General features: G+C 34.9%; 1 protein-coding gene across 1 annotated transcript in view; it reads left to right on the forward strand.

Annotated features, from left to right (window-relative positions):
* Nucleotides 1–5,554: 5,554 nt before the first annotated feature.
* LOC128641108 (calcium-activated chloride channel regulator 1) overlaps nt 5,555–13,451 on the forward strand; it is a 34,463-nt gene continuing 26,566 nt past the window's right edge. Inside the window, exons 1-3 of the mRNA XM_053693683.1 lie at nt 5,555–5,764; nt 9,562–9,699; nt 12,386–12,536. Coding sequence (XP_053549658.1) covers nt 5,603–5,764; nt 9,562–9,699; nt 12,386–12,536 — 451 coding nt within the window. The 5' untranslated portion in view covers nt 5,555–5,602. The remainder of the gene's footprint in view (nt 5,765–9,561; nt 9,700–12,385; nt 12,537–13,451) is intronic.

Raw genomic sequence — 13,451 nt, forward strand, 5'->3', positions numbered from 1 at the left:
GGATCAGACTGATATGCTTCAGGATAGTTTTCCAATGTGAAAGGCACACTGGACTAAAAGAGGCTGCTCCAGGTGGTAAATCGCCAGAGAACTAGCTGATGAGCTGTTGTTCGTTCCTGTTAGAGCGCTTCTCTCTCTGTATGCATATATATTTATGTGTTAATATGTGTAAATACATATATATGTATGTGTTAATATGAGTATATATTTATGTATTAATATGAGTATATACATATATATTTATGTGTTATTATGTGTATATACATATATATTTATATGTTACTATTTGTATATACATATATATTTATGTGTTACTATGTGTATATACATATATATTTATGTGTTATTATGTGTATATACATATATATTTATGTGTTATTATGTGTATATACATATATATATTTATGTGTTATTATGTGTATATACATATATATTTATGTGTTACTATGTGTATATACATATATATTTATGTGTTAATATGTGTATATACATATATATTCATGTGTTAATATGCTCACATACACATATTAATACATAAATATATATGTATATATTCATATAAATATATATTTAAAATTGCTGCCTAATGCTGTGCGACTTACGGCATGAGAACGAGGCTCCCATTGGAGCATATAAAAGCGCATAGATGCACTATTGAGTGCATAGCTTCCTAGAAATGCGAATGGGAGGTCGAATTCACATTAAAGTCCACTTCAGATACCAGCGCACAATTGCGCACGTCGATATTTCGAGGGGAGCGCAAATATTGCACTCGTGAAAGCGCAATTTTGCACCCCACTCGTCATCTGTCCATAAATCTTTTCCATACTTGATTATCTGTGACAGATATCTGACAAACCCACTTAACTTACTTACGTACATGTAACTTTGAGATTTAATTTACTTAAAAAGATATGCAAATAAAAAAAAACCATAATTCAGATAGAGCATTCATTTGAAAGAAAAAAATATACATTTCCCATTTTACTTATATCCTTAAATGTACCTTTTCTTTTAGAGGTTAGTTCACAGTTCTCTAAAACTTTCAGGTTTAGTTTAAGAATTCAGTGAGGTCTTTAAAGGGACATTAAACACTAAATACATGCTAGATAGAATGATGCATTCAAAGAAAAGATTAGTCCATGACTAACATGTAGATGTATTTTTTAAAGTTTAATTAGTTGTTTAAAAAGTGACAAAATAAGTGTAAAGTTTTAGTGTCTATAAAACACTGGGAGCTGCCATGTTGTAACTTGTGTTACCTTCTCTGCTGTGGCCAATTAGAGACAGTTATAAATAAGTCACTAGAGTGTGCAGCCAATGGCTGTGCTGGATTTAACAGTGTTCTGCACTTCCATTTCTAACAGGAACTGAAAAGCTCACAATTTCAGAATGGAATTACAGGCAAAGAGGACAAAATAAATAATGAAAGTATATTGCAGAGTTGTTTTGTATATACAATTTATCATTTTTTTTTTTTTTTTTTTTAAATAGTTTTTATTGAGGTAAATCACAAGGCATACAGCTTATGCATCATAACAAAGTAAATAACAATATATCACAGTACATAAACTACATAACATGGGGCGTATTACCGCCTCAATTGGTACACGTACCTCGTTTTTACAGAGGCCGTCAGTTAGGATCTTACTAGACAATGTGGAGCTTAGTGGCTCTTTTTAGTGAATATACAACTGGGACGGCTTTTGGGTTAGCATATAGGATTGTTAGGACTATGTGATAGGGGAATATTGCAGGCGCAGCTGGGATGAGCATGTATGGGGGTTTAGTTTATTGCACCACGCATCTTGTGGGGGTCAAGGGAGGCCATAGTAACACCGTCGCCAGCTCCCTTGGGTGTCCCGTATCCGGTCTCCTCGTATAGCAGGATGTGGGGGAATGGTTGTAAAGGTATGGTGGCAGTGTCAAATGTCAGGTAGTCTAGTTGCGTACATTATGGGACATAAGAGTGTCCCATGGTTCCCAGATAAGGCAGAAATCAGTCAGTGTTTTGCGTTCTCCATATACATAATTTTCCATACTTCTGATGTAATTCATACAGTCTACTACTCCCTGCCATCTGGGGGGCTGGCTTTTCTTCCAATTTCTGGCTACAAGTAGTTTGGTGGAGATGAGGATGTATATTAGTAGGTTTCGTTTAGCTCTAGGGAGCAGGTCCACTCCCAAATGTAGTATCGCCAAGGCCGGGCTGACTGTTTCCACCAGCTCAAGGTCCTTACATAGGGCTTCCACCCTTTTCCAGAGACCTGACAGTTTTGGGCATGACCACCAAATATGTGTCGGGGAGCCCCTCTCTCCACACTCTCGCCAGCACATGGGGGAGTGATCAGGGTAGAGCTTCTGCAGTTTAGTAGGTACTAAATGCCATCTTGTAAGTAGCTTAAAATAAAGCTCATATAGGGTGACACAATGGGTGGCCTTTTTGGTGATACTAATTGCTTCCTCCCAAGCCTCTAGTGGGCAGTTGAGTTGTAGGTCTTTCTCCCAGGCCTTCATGTGGATAGTTTTGGAGGGGACAGGGTCTCCCAGTAGGCACTGGTAGTGTACCGAGAGAGGCTTGTGGAGTTGAAGGTTAGCCTTCCAGCGTAATTCCCATAGGGTAGGGTCTCTCAGCGCATCTTCTAAAAAGCCCCAAGAACGCATTAACGCTCGAAGGCGAAGAAGTGTAAAATGGAGCCTCGGGGTTACAGAGGGTAGAGCCAACATGGCCGTATGGGTTTTCAACTTCTTATTATCATAGAAGTCTGCTAGAGAGTTCACTTCCGTGGTAGACCAGGAGTTGACAGGGATATCAGGCAAACCCATAAGGAGGCCTCTGATAGAATGTGTGGGTGAGGGGTGTGGGGCTATGAGTCTGTTATGTCTCAATTTCAGCCAGGTCTCCTGGCACTCCTTAACTATGTTATTAGGGATGCAAATTTTTGTCCGCCAATGTGGAGGGAACCACAGAAGGTCCTCCAGTTCCATCAGTGCCGGCAGGGATGCCCGTTCTAGCTCCTTCCATCTGGTCTCTGGAAGGTCGTTACCCCACGCTGAAGCATGGGTGACCATTGCTGCCTCATGGTATTTCCTCACGTTAGGAAGGCCCGCACCTCCTCTTTCTATGGGAGCTTGCAGTATGTGGGCTGCGACTCGTGGTCTCTTGTTATGCCAAGTGTAGGCATTAAAGAGAGTCTGGAACTTCCGGATCAAAGATACTGGAATTGGGATAGGAATACATCGGAACGCGTATGTGAGTCTAGGCAGGACCATCATTTTGAGAGCCGCTATTCTGCCAAACCATGAGATCTCGCCATACCTATTGGTATTCAATTCGAGTGTGATCTCCTTTAGTAATTTCTCATAGTTTTCTCTTATAATGATCCGTTTGGAATGAGATAGAAATATGCCTAGATGTTTAATGCCCGTTCTGGACCAATTGAAAGGATAAAGGAGCCGAATGTTGCGTTCCTCTTCCAAAGGGAGATTGAGGGAATATACCTCAGTTTTACTAACATTTATTTTGTAATATGAGAGTTCGCCAAATTTCTGCAGTAGGTGGAACAATGAAGGGAGAGAATCTAGGGGCTCCGTGAGGAAGACCGTAAGGTCGTCCGCGAATAGAGCTAGTTTCTGAATGGTGTCATGGAGCTGGAGTCCCTGTATTTCAGGGCACTTCCTAATGGCTGCGCCTAGCGGTTCGATTGCCAGTACGAACAGGAGGGGGGACAGGGGACACCCCTGTCTTGTCCCGTTCGTGATCCGTATCGTGGGGGAGCAGAAACCCAAGCCTCTCACCACAGCTGTGGGGGATGAGTAAAGCGCCATGGTAGCTTTGATATAAGCATCAGGGATCCCAAATGCCATCAGGGTCTGAGTCAGATAGTCCCATCTCACTCTGTCAAACGCTTTTTCAGCGTCGAGTGACAGAGTGAGCATGGGTAGGCCTAGGTCCGCTACCTCTGAATATATGTTCAGGAGACGGCGCGTATTATCAGAGCCTTGTCTATTGAGGATAAAACCTACTTGATCTAAATGTATTAGTGTCTGTAGGTGTGTGTTTAGTCTGTTGGCAAGGATCTTGGCGTAGATCTTGGCGTCAACATTTATGAGGGAGATGGGCCTATAGCTAGAGCATAGCGATGGGTCCTTGCCATCTTTGTGGATCGTAGTGATGTTAGCCTCCAAGAATTCTGGGAGGAATTCACCGCGTTGGGCCACTCTATTGAAGAGACGAAGCAGAAATGGAGAGAGTGAGGAGCTAAGGGCTTGATAGAAGGCGACAGTGAAGCCATCTGGTCCCGGGGCTTTGTGGGGTGCCAGATCAGCTATGGCCATGCTGACCTCCCTTAATGTAAACTGCTTTGCTAGTGCGGCCTTGACATCAGCTGTCAGTATAGGTAGGTCTAGTCCCTCCAGGAACTGACGGATGTCATCTGGAGTGGCTTTAGTCGTCAGCTCAGCTGACGCGATGTTATAGAGGGAGGAGTAATATTCTGCGAAGGCTACTCCTATTGCTTTGGGGGAGTGGACCGGTCCCTTCTGAGTTGTGATAGAGGCTATCCTGCTCTGCTGTGTGCGCTTTCTGAGTTTATTGGCTAACAGCCTGTCTGCCCTATTGCCTTTGTAATAATATAGCTGCTTAAGTCTATGTAAACTGTCCTGCACTCGCAAGGTTTCTCTTCTGGCAATTTCATCTCTAATGCGGCCTATCTGTTGGGCTAATAGGGATTCGGGGCATGATATGTTAGTAGCCTCTAAAGAATAAAGCTCTCCATAGAGCTTGGCTAAGGGCTGGTATCCTGTCTTACGACGGTGAGCTAACGTCTTGATGAAATATCCTCTTAAGAATGCCTTAAGGGCTGCCCAGACCATGTCTAGGGTAGTGGAGCCTGTGTCATTGTGTGTCAGGAGGTCAGTTAATTCCCTCAGAAGTGAGGGTAGCTCTCTCTCAGTCAATAGTTGGTCAGGGAGTTTCCAAGGGGGTCTACTAGTCAAGGTCTGTAATTCAGAGAAGTCTAAATAGACCATATCATGGTCTGACCATGTGCATGGTTGGATAGTCGGATTTGTCATCTTACAATTTATCATTTTATATCACCATCTCAAAGTGTTTAATGTCCCTTTAAGATAACTTTACTCCATACTATTTTTTGAGAATCTATCCAGCACCATTAAACAATTGCTCAATACCCCATAGAACTCATGTCTGGCCTATAAAGTTTGTGACTAATTTAGTTATAATTCAGTTATTATTTACTTTACCGCCTATGTAGTCTGAATTCCAGATGTCAGGAACAGATTAACAGTTTACAAACTTGAAGCACAAGTACCTGAACTGTCTATAGAATTCCCAGGGTCATTTATGTTTCACTGATATCTTTTCAGTTTAGATTGACAAACAATATAACATAGTTTCATGGGGAAAATACCTTCATTGTTGTTTCCTTCTATTGTTAAAGTAATAGCACGTCATGAGTAATTATGTAAATCAACCAATAGCAGAATACAATGAAGTCAACTTATTAATAAATCTTGACTGTGCATTATCAGAACAGTATATATACTACGCCTCCCAGACCAACAGCAGGTAGGAGAAACGATGGCACTTCAAAAGGTGTTTGCTTTAATTGTTGTTATACTCCAAGCACTTCATGCTTCACACAGTTCAACGATTAAAGTAAATAATGGAGGATATGAGGATATCTTAATAGCAATAAAACCAGACGTTCAAGAAAATGTCAAAATTGTTGAAAATATTCAGGTAAGATCAAAATAATACATTTTCCAAGCAATATTTTATAAAGAGAAAAGCAAATAGTATCAGCACTCATAGAATTTTCTTTACCTGCTTTTTTTAATATTTGTAAAGTTTATTTAAAGAAACAAAAATCTAATTTTAGAAAATAATGCCTAATATTGTTTTTGTATAATAATGCCTAATATTGTACACATATAATAATGTTGTATATTGTATACGTATAATAATGCCTAATATTGTATGTGTATAATAATGCCTAATATTGTACACATATAATAATGCCTAATAGTGTACACATATAATAATGCCTAATAGTGTACACATATAATAATGCCTAATATTGTACACATATAATAATGCCTAATAGTGTACACATATAATAATGCCTAATAGTGTACACATATAATAATGCCTAATATTGTACACATATAATAATGCCTAATAGTGTACACATATAATAATGCCTAATAGTGTACACATATAATAATGCCTAATATTGTACACATATAATAATGCCTAATAGTGTACACATATAATAATGCCTAATAGTGTACACATATAATAATGCCTAATATTGTACACATATAATAATGCCTAATAGTGTACACATGTAATAATGCCTAATAGTGTACACATATAATAATGCCTAATAGTGTACACGTATAAAAATGCCTAATATTGTACACGTATAAAAATGCCTTATATTGTATGCGTATTATAATGCCTAATATTGTACACGAATAATAATGTTGTATATTGTATACGTATAATAATGCCTAATATTGTATGTGTATAATAATGCACGTATAATAATGCCTAATATAGTACACATATAATAATTCCTAATATTGTACACGTATAATAATGCCTTATATTGTACACATACAATAATGCCTAATATTGTATGTGTATAATAATGCCTAATATTGAACAAGTATAATAATGCCTAATATTTTACACGTATTATAATGCCTAATATTGTATGTTGTATAATAATGCCTAATATTGAACAAGTATAATAATGCCTAATATTTTACACGTATTATAATGCCTAATATTGTATGTGCATAATAATGCCTAATATTGAACAAGTATAATAATGCCTAATATTTTACACGTATAATAATGACTAATATTGTATGTGTATAATAATGCCTAATATTGAACATGTATAATAATGCCTAATATTGTACTCGTAGAATAATGCCTAATATTGTATGCGTATAATAATGCCTAATATTGTATGTGTATAATAATGCCTAATATTGTATGCGTATAATAATGCCTAATATTGTATGTGTATAATAGTGGCTAATATTGTATGCGTATAATAATGCCTAATATTGAACACATAGAATAATGCCTAATATTGAACACATAGAATAATGCCTAATATTGTATATGTAGAATAATACCTAATATTGTATGCGTTTAATAATGCCTAATATTGTACATGTAGAATAATTCCTAATACTGTATGCGTATAATAATGCCTAATATTGAACACATAGAATAATGCCTAATATTGTATATGTAGAATAATACCTAATATTGTATGCGTTTAATAATGCCTAATATTGTATACGTAGAATAATACCTAATATTGTATGCGTCTAATAATGCCTAATATTGTACACATATAATAATACCTAATATTGTATGCGTATAATAATGCCTGATATTGTATACGTAGAATAATGCCTAATATTGTACACGTAGAATAATGCCTAATATTGTACATGTAGAATAATACCTAATATTGTATGCGTCTAATAATGCCTAATATTGTACACATATAATAATACCTAATATTGTAGGCGTATAATAATGCCTAATATTGTATGTGTATAATAATACCTGATATTGTACACATATAATAATACCTAATATTGTATGTGTATAATAATGCCTAATATTGTATACGTAGAATAATACCTAATATTGTATGCGTATAATAATGCCTAATATTGTATACGTAGAATAATACCTAATATTGTATGCGTATAATAATGCCTAATATTGTATACGTAGAATAATACCTAATATTGTATGCGTATAATAATGCCTAATATTGTATACGTAGAATAATACCTAATATTGTATGCATATAATAATGCCTAATATTGTACACATATAATAATACCTAATATTGTAGGCGTATAATAATACCTAATATTGTACACATATAATAATACCTAATATTGTAGGCGTATAATAGTGCCTAATATTGTATGCGTAATAGACAAAGCTAATTTAGCACCAGTGCAGTGGGCTTTACTGCCACGCCTCACACCATCAGCCTATAACATATAGAAAGTCAGAGGCAGCAATTGTTAACTATTGTTAATCCTAGGATCCCTATTTTTTATACTTTACCACATAAAAACATAAGAACCTGAAAAAAATAACCAATTGTGTCAGGGGTTGGCGCAACTCTTTCTAATATTGCAATCTATTTGGACAGACTCCTAAGACATTTTGTAGAGAGGTCAAACTCCTATATCAGAGATACAGGGGATTAGAGTTAGAATTAACAAAAGGAAAATTAATTTTATATAGTCTAGATGTATTGTCTATATACTTCCATCCCCATGCCAGTGATGATGGGGTAGTGAAAGAATTATTAGCTCAAGTTAAAATGTATAGTCAAAAAGAAACTGACTTTATAATTGAATTGTTGGAAATTATCCTGCATTGTAATTTCTTTTTGTTTCAAGACTAATTCTACCTGCAGTTACAGGGAACTGCTATGGGTTCCAATGTCGCCCCTATTTATTTATACATGAATGCATTTGAAGAACATTTTGTTTATAAAAATTTACTTTTTATTTAATATGGCGCCACATGTTTGTGCTATATTGATGATGTTTTTGGTGTGTATTAGATCTACTTTGAAATACAGTGAACATTCTATCATCTTTTTAGACACTAGGATATATAGGGGACAAAATGACCTAGAAATAGATCTATATAGAAAGGAGGTTGATATGAATAATATTTTGCATTATGGGAGCTCACAGCCAATGCCTAATATTGTATGCCTTATATAGTATGCTTATAATAATGCCTAATATTGTATACGTATAATAATGCCTAATCTTGTATACGTATAATAATGCCTAATATTGTATACGTATAATAGTGCCTAATATTGTATACGTATAATAGTGCCTAATATTGTATGCGTATAATAATGCCTAATATTGTATGCATATAATAATGCCTAATATAGTATATGTATAATAATGCCTAATATAGTATACGTATAATAATGCCTAATATTGTATACGTATAATAATGCCTAATATAGTATACGTATAATAATGCCTAATATAGTATACGTATAATAATGCCTAATATAGTATACATATAATAATGCTTAATATTGTATACGTATAATAATGCCTAATATTGTATACGTATAATAGTGCCTAATATTGTATGCGTATAATAGTGCCTAATATTGTATACGTATAATAATGCCTAATATTGTATACGTATAATAGTGCCTAATATTGTATGCGTATAATAGTGCCTAATATTGTATACGTATAATAATGCCTTATATAGTATGCTTATAATAATGACTAATATTGTATGCGTATAATAATGACTAATGTATGCATATAATAATGTCTAATTTTGTATCCTTATAATAATGTTTAATATTGTATGTGAATAATAATGCCTAATATTGTATATGTATAACATGAATTCATATTGTATGTGTTCATAATAATGCCTAATATTGTATGCTTTTATTGAAACATATTTTTCCTTCTGATAATTAATTAATAAAGGATATGGTGAAAGAAGCTACAAGTTACCTTTTTAAAGCAACAAAAAATAAACTGTTCTTAAGGAGTGTAAACATTTTAATTCCATCTACATGGTCATCAAAAAACTATTCAAGGCCAAAAACAGAAACTTACGATAAGGTAAGTGTCAATAGCTCTGCTTGTTCCATTTTTTATAAATAATACTAATATATAAATATCTATCTATCTATCTATCTATCTATCTATCTATCTATCTATCTATCTATCTATCTATCTATGAGATAGGCTCATATATTTTGAATATTGAATAATGGAATATAATAATTGAATACTGAATGTAAAATTGAATATTGAAAGTTAATATTTAAAATTAACATTTAAATGTTGAATGTTCACATAGATAGGCAATGCCAAAATTCTCAAAATATACCATTTTGTAACCTTGCTGTTCTGTAAAGATAAAGGTATCAGTGTTATCCTTTACATAAAAAGGTGAAAGGATAACCATTTAAAGAATTTGCTTAGATTTTAGAAAGATTTTAATGAAAGGTTTAAGGTGGAAAAAAGTATTTTGGAAGGTTCTAGAAATATATCAGCCATTTAAAATAGGGAACTGTATCAGCAGATTTATTATAATAACAAATGTTACCCACAGTCTGAAGAAACATCAAATGTTTAGATCAATCAATCAAGAAATAAATATACCTTTAATTTAATGTAATTATCATATGTAAAAGTTGGATGTCAAAGTCAATTTTCAAAGATGTTTAAAGGGACAGTATACACCAATTTTCATATAACTGCATGTCATCAACTCAGTATTATAAAGAAAAAATATGGACAGATGCTGATCTAAAAATCCAGTATAAACCCTTTTAAAAACTTACTTAGATCTCCCCAGTTTAGCATTGATGAAAAGGTTAGGCCGGGACATTCACTGAAATGGTCTGGAAAGCAAAAAGAGCAGACACCCCCCCCCCCACCCTCCCCTGTGAAAAGACCATTTACACAAACAGGAGCAAGCTGGAGTCTGTAGACATCAGTATACTTCTAAAACATTGGGGCTCAGTTAGGAATCTGAAAATCAGCACAATGTTATTTAAAAATAAGCAAAACTATAGATTTTTATAAAAAAACAAACTGTATGGGCTATATAAATGGATACAAAAAAGAGAGAGAAGTTTGACAGTACCCAGCACTCACAAAACACTATATAGTAACAGTATGCATTGAAAACCGGATTGTGTCAAGAACTGGTTATTAAAACGTAACTTTTACTAATGATAGAATAAAAAGGGTGGTAAATAGTACCAAATGTATAACATAAATATGTGAGACATACATTTAAAACTTAGATTAAGAAACAGATCAGGACTGTGTGTGTGAGACTTCAAAAACAGAATTACTTCCCTGGGTAAAAGTTCAAATACACCGTAACCCTCAGGGCTCAGAGAATACACGGATTGCTCTAAAGCTAATCTAAAAAGGGGATTGACCCCAACAACATTACCTAATCTGAGCAATACTGGTATCTAGAGCAGGAGAGGAAACGGTTTATAAATGACTGATTAAGGAAGGCAATTGCCACATCAATATGAGCTTAGAAAGGTAAACACAAATTAGCAAGTCTCATGCACACAGACAATGCCTGATGTACATTTCGCCGCTAGCACGGCTTTCTCAGAGGCTATATAAATGGATCATCTACAAAACATTTATGCAAAGAAAAATGTAGTCAGTATTGAAATTTAATAGTCATTGGTCACATTCAGAAATTAAAAAGTTACATTTGATATTTAAAGGGACACTATAGACTTCTTGCTTTCGTGTAAAAATGGTGCTTCTCCCTCGCACCGTAGAGAGGCCAAAAAGCAAATTCTGTAACTTAGGTTATGAAAATGCTAAAAATTGCTTTAAACTGTTGAAGTGCAGCATTTGTAGGTTACACAATTTGCTTTTTGGCCCCTTACGGAGTGTTAATCAAGCAGAATTTTTGCACAAAAGCAAGAATTGTTTAATGTCATTTTAAATGTTAAGATTTTAAACTTGAATGTTAACATTTGCTTTGCATTAACATTTAGGGCCACATTACAAGTGGAGCGCAAAATTTTTGCTTTAGCTAAAGTGTTATTTGTGCTCCACTTTGTAATACAAGCGCGCATTATAAGTTTACAGCAATGCGAAAGCGAGCTCGCGTTTGTATTGCTGGGAAGCATTGCGTTCATGAGAGCGTGCTTCCATAGGCTCCTATGGGTGCCTCTTTCTGATGTTTTCACAGATGGCATCGGAACCTTGCGCAGCGATAGGCAGCACTTAGTAAATATATATGTATTTATTGATATACATATATATTTATGTGTTAATATGTATATACACATATTTATATTTATATATATATATTTATTTATGTATATCAGCATATACATATGTATTTACATTGCGGTCTATGAGAACACACAGTTCCCATAGACTGCAATGTAAAGGCACTTTTCAGTGCTGTTTTTTTCTAACACCCCACTCCCACCAACTTTAAAGCCACAAAACTGCCTAGAGTAGGTTTTTTTTTTAAAGAAAATGCTACAAATTTTTTAAAATAAAAAACTATAATGCCCTCTATTTTGAGGGCATTTGGGGCACTTTCAGAAAATTAACCAGAGATCAGATCTATGGGTAATTTTCTGAGCGCTAATTGTTACCGCGAGCTCACGGTAGCAATAACCAGTCACTCAATAATTTAACGCTCCGCTTGTAATCTAGACCATAAATTGTAAAAGGAAGGTTAAGTGGAGTACTTTTACCTTATATGTTTTATATTTACACATGTAAATATATTTTAATTTCCTAGGCAGATATCATTATTGCAAATCCTTATATAAAGTATGGAAATGACCCATATACTTTACAATATGGTGGCTGCGGGGAACCTGGAAAATATATTCATTTGACGCCTGATTTCTTACTGGATGACAAATTAACCAAAGTGTATGGACCTCGAGGTAAAAATATACAAATGTATTAATGACTTATGAGAATACAGTATAATTTATTTTAGGTAAGATGCAATCTCACAATCACAGAAAAAAACTATGTATATTTGATTTGTAATTTTATGATTCTTGATCAAAATTTTATGGGTTTTATACAAAATAAAAACCAAAAAACATTTATATGGTTTTCAATTGAAGCAATAAAATTTTCCGTGCAAATGTTTTTTGTTGGCATATCATGGCTTCAATAAAATCCAGACTGCGTTCGCTTATTGCCTTTCCTTTTTAAATAGGTATGAAATATGCCTTGGTGTATTATCATTATTAAACAATTGTCCATTCATGTGGTGAATCTACTTTAATCCTGCTGCAAGTCATTTCAGTTAGGCTATGGGGACTAATTATCATTGTGCGAGCGGACATGCTCTGATTTTGCTGATCATGTCCGCTGCACATCGATAAATGCCGACAGCATACGCTCTTGGCATTTATCATTGCACCAGAACTGCTGGTGCAATGCTGCCCCCTGCAGATTTGCGGCTAATCAACCGCTAGCAGGGGGTGTCATTGTCAATCAACCCGATCGTATTTGATCGGGTTGATTTCTGGTGATGTCTGTCCGCCGCCTCAGAGCAGGCGGACAGGTTATGTAGCAACGGTCATTAAAGACCGCTGCTTCATAACTTCTGTTTTCACAGAAGTTATAAAGCATCACAGGGCATCAAGCTCCGTACAGAGCTTGATAAAAATGCCCCTATAAATTAATCAGAGGCCAGATTTATATAAAAAAGCTTAATTAAATAGATTATAAATCAGAAATATATGATCAATAATTGATTCATGCCTAATCAATAAATGCTGATTAGGATTGTGTACCTTTCTAAGTAAGATAAAGCCCAATTCGACAACATCGAATTAATAATG

Source organism: Bombina bombina, chromosome 10, assembly GCF_027579735.1.
Source record: "Bombina bombina isolate aBomBom1 chromosome 10, aBomBom1.pri, whole genome shotgun sequence".
Taxonomy (NCBI): Eukaryota; Metazoa; Chordata; class Amphibia; order Anura; family Bombinatoridae; genus Bombina; species Bombina bombina.